Source organism: Ascaphus truei, chromosome 3 (genome assembly GCF_040206685.1).
Source record: "Ascaphus truei isolate aAscTru1 chromosome 3, aAscTru1.hap1, whole genome shotgun sequence".
Lineage (NCBI taxonomy): Eukaryota > Metazoa > Chordata > Amphibia > Anura > Ascaphidae > Ascaphus > Ascaphus truei.
In genome coordinates this window covers 54816583-54829231 of record NC_134485.1, presented here as the reverse complement: position 1 = coordinate 54829231, position 12649 = coordinate 54816583, and the positions used below count along the sequence as shown (strand labels likewise).

The 12649-nt window shown below is 42.2% G+C and overlaps 1 protein-coding gene across 3 annotated transcripts in view; it reads right to left on the bottom strand.

The window, feature by feature from the left end:
• Positions 1-8622: 8622 nt before the first annotated feature.
• Positions 8623-12649, bottom strand: part of ARL13B (ARF like GTPase 13B) — a 66764-nt gene continuing 62737 nt past the window's right edge. For 2 of the 3 annotated variants that reach the window (XM_075594027.1, XM_075594028.1), the window contains one exon: positions 8623-11820. In XM_075594027.1, coding sequence (XP_075450142.1) covers positions 11744-11820 — 77 coding nt within the window. In that variant the 3' untranslated portion in view covers positions 8623-11743. The remainder of the gene's footprint in view (positions 11821-12649) is intronic. The other variant, XR_012800400.1, reaches the window with a different exon arrangement.

Here is a 12649-nt window from a genome sequence, read left to right as displayed (position 1 = left end):
GGGAATGATTATGAAGAAAGTAGCTTTTGGGGAGCGCAGATTTCACCATATGTGGAAAAAATAATAATAATATAGTGTAGTAATTTCTACATAAATGACAACTAGGTATTCATAGAAATGGGGACTCACACTTTCCCAATTGGGTATCAGCAGTGGGTATATCAATGTAGTCTAGGTTCTCCACACTAGTATCAATAATACACATAAGCACTTTTATAAGTTTAATTGATACATTTTTAATATCATTTTAATATCACTTTACTGTCCTCTTAAAGGAGCGCCTTACTTATTATTTTTTTGCAATAATTATGAAGGTCTGAGACACAATTACCTACCAATTATAATTTAATGTTGAATTTGAGAGCCAACATTTCTGGTACCTTCATCAGGGCCAGTTCAAAGAATCATCAAGGCAATTTGAAAGATTCTTCAAGGTACAACGGACTAATATGCAAAAAACAAAGAAACTGGTGTTTAATTAGCATTAAGGTCCAATGTTTCGGTTGCCAGGCAGCCTTTGTCAAGCTGAGGGCTATAAATAATAAGATTAAATATATATATAAATATAGAAAACACATTACCATTCTTGCATCAGGTAAAGAGAGGCAGCACTCACATCCAGTAGTATAAAAGATAGTTGTATTCAAGGCATATACAGACGCCCAATCCGACGTTTCGGTCCCGGAACGGGACCTTTCTCAAGGGGGGTGCCCCCCCCTTGAGAAAGGTCCCGTTCCGGGACCGAATCGTCAGATTGGGCGTCTGCTTGTATATGCCTTGAATACAACTATCTTTTATACTACTGGGTGCGAGTGCTGCCTCTCTTTACCTGACGCAAGAATGGTAATGTGTTTTGTATCTTTTATATGGGATTAGCAACACCACTATATACAACTATATAGAGTGCCATCTGACTGACTCTTTTATATATATATTACTCACACACACACACACACACAAAACAATCTTATTTACCTTGCCTAACTGCAGCTGCATCAAGGTGCCAATGCAGTGCCACGGGATGTCTTAGTGCCACACCAACAGATGCATGGCATGATGTCAGAGCGTCTGCGCCACAAATGTGATGTGGAGACACAGCCCACCAGTTGCCATGGAGATGTGATGCTCATAAAGAGGAGGGAATGCATGTCCCATCTAGAAGCTGTGCAGAGAGGTGGGGAAAGAATCCCAGTAAAAAAGAGAGAATAACCAACCATCTGATCTTGAATGTGCTATTAGAGAGGGTTGGGGTTCCTCCGAATTTCACATACTGCAGGGTTCCGTCACCAAAAAATGGTTGGAAACAACTGCTCTAGTGTGATAAAACACCTGGAGCATCACATCATTTGGCTTTCCTGGATGTACTCAGGAGTCAAATATCTGGTGTTTTACATACGGATATTTATAGAAAACCTACGGACAGGAATTCTATTGTGAGGACAGATAGTCATCATTCTGGTGCTTTGATTAAGGCACTCCCCTTTTCACAAAAGGTTAGGATATCTAGGATTAGTAGTAGTAGACCAGAACAATTAGGCCTGCCAAATCTGATTCAAGTACTATTGTTTGCAGAAGGAGGTTATTCTCCAACAGTGTTGAATGAAGCACTAAGTCGTGATCTCCCCTTAGTTCAGGATAAACAGCCTCAGTGGATAGACTGGTGTTTCCCACATTTACACAAGCTAGTGCTTTCTTGAAAACTACCATCAATAAACACTGGCAATTGCTACAACATGATCAAATTTTGTCCCAGGTGTCTCCAGAATCACCGATAACAGTCTTTAAATTGGGTAGGAATTTAGCTGACACCCTGATTAAATCAGATGACAATATATTTTTATTCTACTGCACATTTTTTAAGCTCCGCAAAACAGGCAATTTGCGTAGTTTTAATTGCTTGTTTGTAATATATGCACCAGGGATACATTCTGCCATCCACGTACAGGAAAAGACATCAGGATTAAACATAGAATCACATGTAGGTCCACACGTTATGTGTATGATCAAATGCCCTTGTTGGTTGTTATATGTCAGGAAAATGACTAGGATGCGTAAGCAACGATGTATTGAATAGTGGTGTACCGAGTACCCGGAATTACCCGGCACATTTCCAGCTACCGGGACATTACCCGGACCTGGCAACAGAGAAGTGGGCTCGGCGTCGGGTAACGTCAGGGCAGCTGGAAATAATCTTATTACTTACCTTTCCGAAGACATCTAGGACCAGCAGCAGCGGTCCTGTGGCGGTGGCAGCATTGGAGCTGTCTTCAGTCGGCGGGGGAGCTGCAGGAATCCCTTCCACAGCACCGGAGCAGGTAAACAGTGTGTGTGTCAGCCGCCGGGGAACCACGTGACCAGAGCAGGAGATGGAGCGTTCCTATTGGACAGCCGTCCGTTTGGGCCCTTTCGATTCCTCTTTCTGGACTTCATTTTATTAATTTTTGGGTTTGGATTCTTTGTAACGTTTAACTTAAGGGTGGAATATATTTTTATCACCTTTATTATAATTCCTTTCCATTTTATTCCATGTATTTACCGCTATTTGCACATATGAATTAGATTATATAAATCATATTGTATATAGTGCACTTTATTATCACTATTTTAGTGTTTATGTTTGCACAGTTGTATATTTTGGTGCATTATTGGCACTGCTGACACTCATTTGCAATTATATGTATCCATACAATCAAACTATCGGATGGTAACTTGTTTGCTATATACACAGTCATGTGAAAAAGAAAGAACACCCTCTTTGAATTCTATGGTTTTACATATCAGGACATAATAAAAATCATCTGTTTGTTAGCAGGTCTTAACATTAGGTAATACAACCTCAGATGAACAACAACATGACATATTACATACACCGTGTCATGGTTTATTTAATAAAATAAAGCCAAAATGGAGAAGCCATGTGTGAAAAACTAAGTACACCTTATGATTCAATAGCTTGTAGAACCACCTTTAGCAGCAATAACTTGAAGTAATTGTTTTCTGTATGACTTTATCAGTTTTTCACATCGTTTGTGGAGGAATTTTGTCCCACTCTTCTTTACAATGTTGCTTCAGTTCATTGAGGTTTGCATTTGGTTATGCACAGCTCTCTTAAGGTCCCGCCACAGCATTTCAATCGGGTTGAGGTCTGGACTTTGACTGGGGCATTGCAACACCTTAATTCTTTTCTTTTTCAGCCATTCTGTTGTAGATTTGCTGGTGTGCTTGGGATCATTGTCCTGTTGCATGACCCAATTTCGGCCAAGCTTTAGCTGTCGGACAGATGGCCTCACATTTGACTCTAGAATACTTTGGTATACAGAAGAATTCATGGTCGACTCAATGACTTGTGGAAAGAAAAGGGGAGCGCAACTTGTTCAATGATGAATATGTGGAATAGAAATGATACAATAGTGCAACACAGTCTCTGTAGGAAATACTTCAAACTCAGTTAATCTCTATAAATTCAGAACTGACATTCTTTCATAAGTAAACAAGCATGTCACCCAAACTGATGTGGGTAGTGTGGAAATTGGTGCAGGTTCTCTTTCTCGCTCTCTCTCAGGGTTCTTGGGGATACTTTGATTATCTCAGATTGCCAATGTATCAGCCATATATATGGGAGAATGGAAAGCCAGACATAGTGTGTACCGTACAAAAAATAAGACACTTTAATTGCTAAAAACCCATATGGGTGTATGCTTACATCAATAAAACTTGTATCAGACACATAGGAAAAGCGAACTCTGTGTCCCAATCCTCACCCCCTCTGCCAGATTCTCCCGTCGCGTCACTTCCGGTTCACCGGCGTCTCACTTCCGGTATCGCGGCACGGCTGGAATTTGCCGAATGAAGGGGACTCTGAGGTGCAGATCGAATGTAGGTGTCTGGCTTTCCATTCTCCCATATATATGGCTGATACCTTGGCAATCTGAGAGAATCAAAGTATCCCAAAGAACCCTGAGAGATAGAGAGAAAGAGAACCTGCACCAATTTCCACACTACCCACATCAGTTTGGGTGACATGCTCGTTTACTTATGAAAGAATGTGAGTTCTGAATTTATAGAGATCAACTGAGTTTGAAGTATTTCCTACAGAGACTGTGTTGCACTATTGTATCATTTATATTTCACATATTAATCATTGAACAAGTTGCGCTCCCCTTTCCTTTCCACAAGTTCCAGCAAGAGGGATTCCTGTGGACCATCCTTCTAAGGGTTTTTGAGCAGCATTCATTTGTATTTATTTTCACTTATTGCACTTATTTGCACAATATTGTTTTCAGCAATCACTGTTTAAGTCACTATATACGTATCACTTTATACATCTCCTTTGAGCGCTGTTAGAGGTTTTCTCACGACTCAATGACTGCAAGGTTCCCAGGTCCTGTGTCTGCAAAACAAGCCCAAATCATCATCCCTCCACCACTGTGCTTGACAGTTGGTATGAGGTGTTTGTGCTGATATGCTGTGTTTGGTTTTCGGCAAACGTGGCGCTGTGCATTATGGACAAACATCTCCACTTTGGTCTCGTCTGTCCAAAGGACATTGTTCCAGAAGTCTTGTGATTTGTTCAGATGCAACTTTGCAAACCTAAGCCGTGCTGCCATTTTTTTTTTTTTTTTTTTAGAGAGAAGAGGCTTTCTCCTGGCAACCCTTCCAAACAAACCATAGTTGTTCAGTCTTTTTCTTATTGTACTGTCATGAACTTTAACATTTAACATGCTAACTGAGGCCTGTAGAGTCTGAGATGTAACTCTTGTTTTTTTTTTTCAATTTCTCTGAGCATTGCACGGTCTGACCTTGGGGTGAATTTGCTGGGACGCCCACTCCTGGGAAGATTGGCAACTGTCTTTAATGTTTTCCACTTTTGAATAATCTTTCTCACTGTAGAATGATGGACTTTAAATTGTTTGGAAATGGCCTTATAACCATTCCCAGATTGATGGGCAGCAACAATGGCTTCTCTAAGATCATTGCTGATGTCTTTCCTCCTTGGCATTGTGTTAACACACACCTGAATGCTCCAGACCAGCAAACTGCTAAAACTTTGGCTTTTATAGAGGTGGTCACACTTGCTGATGATCAATTAATCAAGTGCATTTGATTAGCAGCACCTGTCTGCTACTTAGCATCTTAATTCCTATGGAAGCAGTAAGGGTGTACTTAGTTTTTCACACACAGCTTCTCCATTTTGGCTTTATTTTTGTTAAATAAATCATGACACGGTGTAATATGTCATGTATTGTTGTTCATCTGAGTTTGTATATAACCTAATTTTTAGATCTGCTAAGGAACGGATGATTGTTATTATGTCCCGATATGTAAAACCATGGAATTCAAAGAGTGTGTACTTTCTTTTTCACATGACTGTATCTGCTAGTTCTACACCCAACAAGCAAACCCTGATGAAGTCAGCATCACAGCTAACGAAACGCGTAGGGCAAATCATTGTGTCAACCAGCTAATCAGCTGCTCTGAGGATCTCACCAGTGGTGGATAGTGAGCTGCTGCTAGGTTTATACCCATGCAGCTGTTCTTTTTGGAGGAGTTACTGGACGGTTTCCAGCTCAGCTGAACACAGCTTACCCTGCTACCAGGGACTCTTGAGAGGTACTTGATTTCTGTGGATACAGCTCAGCATAATATCAAGGTATTCCAGCAGGGAACAACAACTGAGTCATTAGACTATCCATACATCATGTCTGCCACAACCTGTCCCTCTTTACGCACTGCGGTCCCAGCTGATGGGCGCTGGTTTCTCCCATATGAATAGAGAGACTTACATCTACTTATTTGGAAGTTTATACTTATTACTCAAAACCGCTGGAGTGCGCAAAATATTCTCCATTCCACCGCTACACCAACACGGGGTTCTGTGGATTAATTAACATTCATCTACAACAATATCATTGGACACAATTACTCCTCAGAGGTTTTCAATAGCCCTCAAGGCTTGAATTTTAATTACCTTCATTTTTCAGCTTCACTGATGACTTTATCTTAGCAAGTTTATTGCTTCTAGTGTGTTAACAGCAAGCATTAGCTTATATGGGCTCCATGTAACTATTTTTTTTCAGACAAAAGGTGACACATTGTGTGCTCATTTGCATGTCATTTTCCAGAATCCTTTGCTGCAGTGGAAGCACTGTATGCTGGGGATAATGGTGAAAGGCAGGGTTGCAGACCTGCCTAAGACATGTGAATGTGCTCACAAGTGATCTTTTTATTTGCTGTGTGTGTGTGTGTGTATACACACACACACACACACACACACACACACACACACACACACACACACAGTATTTCCTAAATTGTAAGACGCACCATCAATTTGGCCCTTTCAAATCGAGAAAAATTACTTTTTCACATCCCATGTTTCAGGAGAGGTCCCATGTCAGCGGAGGATGAAGCGGGCGGCAGCAGAACAGGTCCCAAGTCTCTTATAGAAACAACAGAGGGATAGGGAGTGATCACAGGACCATACCAATTGAATAATGTAGTCAAATATATAAGTGAGGTAATCAAAGAGATGGGTGCAAACTGTGAACTGAAAAGTGAATCAGAAAAAGGGGAAGGGAAACACAAAATGAATGTGCACCCTAAAAGAATTCACTTATATGCACACCAAACTAGTGTAAAAATTAACTTTTAATAAATTTCTTAAAACATATATTACCAAAGTAATGTGTAATGTGAATTAAAAATATATTAAATCAGAGCTATCTGGCATCCATGTCTTTGATTATAGAGTCGTGCTGTCCCAGATGACCACTTAATGTTGGTGGGATACAAAAGACAGGGGATGCTAAGAGTCAGGGTGTTAACCCCTCTGGAGCAACGATGAGACCCAGTAGTAGGAGTATATAGTTGTTCGCAAGTGGGTGGCCAACGGATTAAGCTTCCTTGCTAGATGGACCAGCACTGCGCACTGCAATAGAGGCTTAGGTGTGTTGAAGTAAAAGTGCCTGAATAATAAAGCTAGCACATACAGTGTAATGATGGTACCATCATTACACTGTATGTGCTAGCTTTATTATTCAGGCACTTTTACTTCAACACACCTAAGCCTCTATTGCAGTGCGCAGTGCTGGTCCATCTAGCAAGGAAGCTTAATCCGTTGGCCACCCACTTCCGAACAACTATATACGCCTACTACTGGGTCTCATCGTTGCTCCAGAGGGGTTAACACCCTGACTCTTAGCATCCCCTGTCTTTTGTATCCCACCAACATTAAGTGGTCATCTGGGACAGCACGACTCAATAATCAAAGACATGGATGCCAGATAGCTCTGATTTAATATATTTTTAATTCACATTACACATTACTTTGGTAATATATGTTTTAAGAAATGTATTAAAAGTTAATATTTACACTAGTTTGGTGTGCATATAAGTGAATTCTTTTAGGGTGCACATTCATTTTGTGTTTCCCTTCCCCTTTTTCTGATCCAGGTCCCAAGTCTGCAGGTGAATGAAGATAAGAAGACAGCGGGCATGCGGCGGCAGGAAATCATAATAGCAGGAGAGCTGAGCAGGAGCAGAGCGGCATAGGGGAATGGCTGGGGAGGAGCACACTGTAACACCGGTAGTTGACCGGTGTCTGACTTCGTTATAGTGCGCTCTTCCCCAGCCGTTCCATGCCGCTCTGCTCATGCTCAGCTCCCCTGCTATTATGATATCCTTCCGCCACCGCTCGCCCGCCGTCTTATCTTCATTTACCTGCAGACTTGGGACCTGTCCTACCGCCGCACTCCCGCCCGCTGTCCATCTTCAACAATCTGCAGACATGGGACCTCTCCTGCCGCCGCCGCCCGCCACTGACATGAGACCTCTCCTGAAACATGGTAAGTGAAAAGAGGGGGTTAGTAGACACTTTAAAAAAAAATTTTAATACATCGATTCTAAGACGCACCCCGATTTCAGACATGTGAAAATCAGAAACAAGGTGCGTCTTAGAATCGAGGTAATACGGTATATAAAAACTTAGTGCATATAGAACAAGGATTCTGTCTGGGATATCTAGCAAAAAGTCCACATACGTTAGACGTTCATTCAATGTTGCAGTCCTTCCCAATATATGCCTACTAGCAACGGGACTCGTTATATAGTCTGCAAAGCACCACAGAAGTTCGAGCTGTTCACCGGTCGACGAGTCCCGTGGCTCCTTTTTCCACACCGAGTACTGTACTGACGTCATCTATTTGTGCCCCTATACAAATTTTGGGAGCTCAAATCGATTAGTGGTGTACTTGTTTCTTTTTATCCTGCAGATCCATATTGTGGAACCAACATCCATGAAAAGTAGCACCGGGAGTGAACATTTTAACTTTCTATCAGGCTGTATTCATGTATTTTTTTTTTGAGATCCTGCTTGTTCACTATATGTAATCACTCGCTAAGGGGCAATCAAATATAGTTATGTTCACTTATTTTCACATCAGGACAATATTTGGTCTATGGAGTTAATTACTAATATTATCATTATTTTCTATATGCATAGTGTCACAATACTGACATAACACATTTGTTTATAGAGCGTGCTACTTTTCCCAACATTACACACTACATTTACCACAAGCCATAAGTGCATTTCACTGATCACTAGGAAAAAAACACATTGCATTTTACTTTTTGAAAAATAATTTTAATTTCATGATCCAAGTTTATCAATCTTTTGTTAAAAATATGTACAATAGCTATTTACAGTCATTATGATGGTCATATTTTAATAGCCTGAACTACAATGCTATCAGAATTTCAATGGCATCAATGAATTAAGTAATTGACGTGGAAGGGAGTAGATACAGCATGTGGAGTTAAACTGTGACTATTACACTTATAAAAAGGCATACGCATGTATAGGCTTGGCAGTGGCGTAGCTAGACATGTGCGGGCCCCCGGGCCAAAAAAAAAAAAAACACAATTTCAGGGTCCCATCATCATCTCTCCCTCCTCATCTCTCCCTCCTTCTGTTGGTTTAACGCTCTGTATCTCTCCTTCTCCCCCTGTTGATTTTAACGCTCTGTATCTCTCCTCCCACTTTTGACAGCACATGCATAGAACTCCCAAGCATTTGGTTTGAAATCTATTTTGTTTCCTAATTTCATTTCTTTTTATATATTTTGGTGTGAAAACTGTAGGGGAATATGCTATGTTTTATATTGAGTTTTGGGGTTATTTTGGTATTTTAAAACAGTTTTTTTGTTTTCCCCACCAGAGGCTGCAGTGATTCAACCTAGAACAGCCCTACTGTGACTGGGCTGGTAACTGCAGCCTCAACCCCTATCCCCTCCCCCACCACTGGTTGGTTGTTTTTCTCTTTCTTAGTGTTTTCATTTTAAGTTTTTGTTTTTCATTTGATTTAGGAGCTCTGTGTTTAAAATAATAATAAATTTAAAAAAAAAAAAGAGTACTGAAGTGCAGCTACTTGCTAGGGAGAGAGGAATTAGGAACGGAGGGAAATAAAAAGACCTGCAGTGTTTTTTCCTCCCTTAGCAAAGAGGTAGCCATTAAATTCTAGAAGAGACAGCTCCTGTCTGCACCTCTCCCTTGGCACTACCTCCTCCCCTGACAGAGGCTTTTAATATCATGCCTAAGGGGAGGATAGTAGGGCACGGGGGCTTGCACCCGGGCCCCGGATCCCCAAACTCACATGCTCCAGCAGCAACAATCATGGCCACTGCCCTCAGCCTGGAACATCCTGTGCCCTGGGCACACCTCCCCCAGGGCCTGCTGGTAGCTTAACCCCTATAGCCCCAGCTACATCATGGACGGAGGTGGCAGATGCAGGCATTAGCCCCAGAAGCAAGAACTAGCCTAAGCATGAAGCATGGGATGAGGTGCCCTATATCACCTACCCAGGGTATTGAGGCTTATGTGAGGGCTGTGGCTCATGTAGTGGGTCCCTCTGCAATGGTAGCAGCCAGCTAGATGTACAGGAAGGTCGTATTCTTCCTCTGTACGCTGGATGCCACCCACACCCTGGTGCAGAGGGGCATTGCAGTAGGGAGGGGGACCTACATCTTCATTGAACCCCTGGAAGGGTTGGGCACAAGAATTATACTTTCAAATGTGCCCCCTTTTCTCCCAGATTGCCTCATGCATCCGCACCTGCAAGCTCTGGGAGACATTAAGTGTCGCATAACAAAAATACCGTTGGGCTGCAGGGTTAGGGTGCTGAGGCATGTGCGCTCATTTAGGCGGCAGGAACAACTGCTGCTGCCAGGGAGCACAGTCTGCGGAGAGGTGCCTCGGGGTCCCCTACGAGGGCATTGCATACAGGGTGTATTGTGGCATAGAGGTTAGGTGCCATCTGTGCAAGGAGCTGGGGCCCGTATAAAATGGAATATAAAATTACCCCAGCTCTTGCACCCACGTCTCCCTCTGCCAAAACACCCTGTCCCGCTGAGCCCCCCCCCCCCCAAGCATATCTTACCCCCAATATAAACACCTTACAGGGTGCAGGGGAGCAGGAGGAAACAGTAGCACCCTTTCTTGGGGAATGGTGTCTCAGGAAGAGGAAGTTTAAGACCAATAGGAGGGTGGCTAAGGACGAGGAGGGTAAACATTACTATGTTCACCCTCTAAAGACTCCTAAGCGGAACAAGATATCTGTTAAGCACAGGGTGGCGCTGTCCGGCCCACTGGTTAAGATCAGCCAGCATGGGCCGGAACCCACTCCTGATCCCCAGGGGGGTGTGGCCTAGGGTCAGGGGCTCTGATGAGATGGGAAAGGAAGGTAACCCAGGTTTCAGGGGTGGGGGGCCAGAGTGCTATGCAGTATGAGGCCCTACCCAGGGATGTTGGAATGCCATCCACTACCCCTCCAACATGGAAAATAGTCCCAGGATTTGTGTTTTTATGGATCTACCACCTGAGCTGTCCTCCGGGAATTGGGAGTCGGCCAAGAACCCCCTTCGCCGGCCAATCAGCAAAACCAGTGAAAATAGTTGTCATCTCTCCCCCTCTTCATCATCTTTTATCAGGGGCTTGCTCCTCCCCGGCTGTCCTGCTCTGCCTCCATGCAAACACTAACTCTTCTGCCGGCTGCTCTTCTGTTCAACGCTGGCAGCCCGCCGCTGCATAACATCACCTCCCCCCCCCCCCATCCTCTGCCAACAAGGGGGAGAGCAAGCCCCCAGATTTTGCCCGGGCTATAGCTACGCCACTGAGGCTTGAGTTTCTGTACAAAGGTTCAGTGGCTACAGTGTTGCTAAGGAACAAGATGTCTGCAACTCAGTATGATGTCGGCGGTAGGGAGAAGAGGTATAGGGAGCACATCGGTGATGAATGTTTAATTAATGACCTTTAAATTCTGCTAGATCGGTGTATATTTTACACCGGGTACAGCTTGTTGTTAATTGTCTGTATGATGGTTTCTTTTTCAGATGCACATTATAAAATCATCTTAAAATCTTCTCCATACCAAATTTTGTAAGCAAAATCTTGAAGTACAAATAGTTAGAAGGGGTCAAAAGCTCCAGTCCTTTTGGAATATATCTGCAACTACAGTTTTGAAACCCAAGCGGATCTCTTCCAATCATCATTATTGTATCCGTCTCCATATCACAGAACCATTTTTCATTCATGAGTGACATCTAGAAAAAAAAACGTGCTAAATCCAGCAGCTGGAGCAACACAGTCAAGACTCCTCTGGATCAATTTCTTCCAGTTTTGATACTTGCCTTATGAATACTGTCATTAAAATACTGTTGTCATACAACCCCATCAGTGCACTGTGATTTTAAAAGATGACATCATGAGCATCACTGTTGGGTCTTTGATGTAATAACAGCGGAGGCAGCGGCTTCCCATAAAAATCTATTTTAAAATAAACAGCACAAGAAGAAAAAAAAACAAACAAAATGGTTGCATTAGACTAGATCTGTATAGCCGTATAATTGAATGAAAATGAGATGTAAAACTCAAATGCAAATTCATTATTTTCTATGAATAAATAACCAATTTAATTTACTTTGTAATTTATCACACTAATTTTTGGTCTCAATGTACAGAAAATGAGTCCCTGAAACAGAAGTTGACAGCACATAAGGACCATTTGACCTGCCTAGTCAGACCTATACATTATAGAACCAGTAATCACTACTATCGCTTTGTTTTTTGCTCTAAATACCTAATTCCTTTACTGTAGTGTTCTCCTCTAACCGAACAGTCACCATCGTCTAACAAAACCCTACTTGGAATCCTTCAGTGAAGTCTTGTAAGCGGAAAGTGAATTTTAATCCAAGCTTGTCCAATCCTGCGTCAGCACGAGTGGTTCAGTCAAAAATGACAGAGCCAGTGATTGAACCACCTGTACTCAAGCAAGTACTCACTTTTTCTCCTGATTCATTCTGTGATAGTGGTGAGCTAAAGCTGGAGGAAACATTTTATCACCATGTACTGTGCCTTTCAAATTCCCTGTTGAAAATATATATTTTGTTCCTAAGAAAACCCAAAACTGGAATGTGTGCTTTAACTATGATTACATTAGGGAAGCAAAGTATATTGGCAAACGCCATTGTTTTTTTTGTTTTTTTTGTTTTTTTAACAACTACCAAAAAATAAGCAAATATCCTGCTTTTACCAATTATTTAATTGTCACTAGGGGCAGTTCAACTCGCCCTACAAATAAAGAGATGGGAAGGGG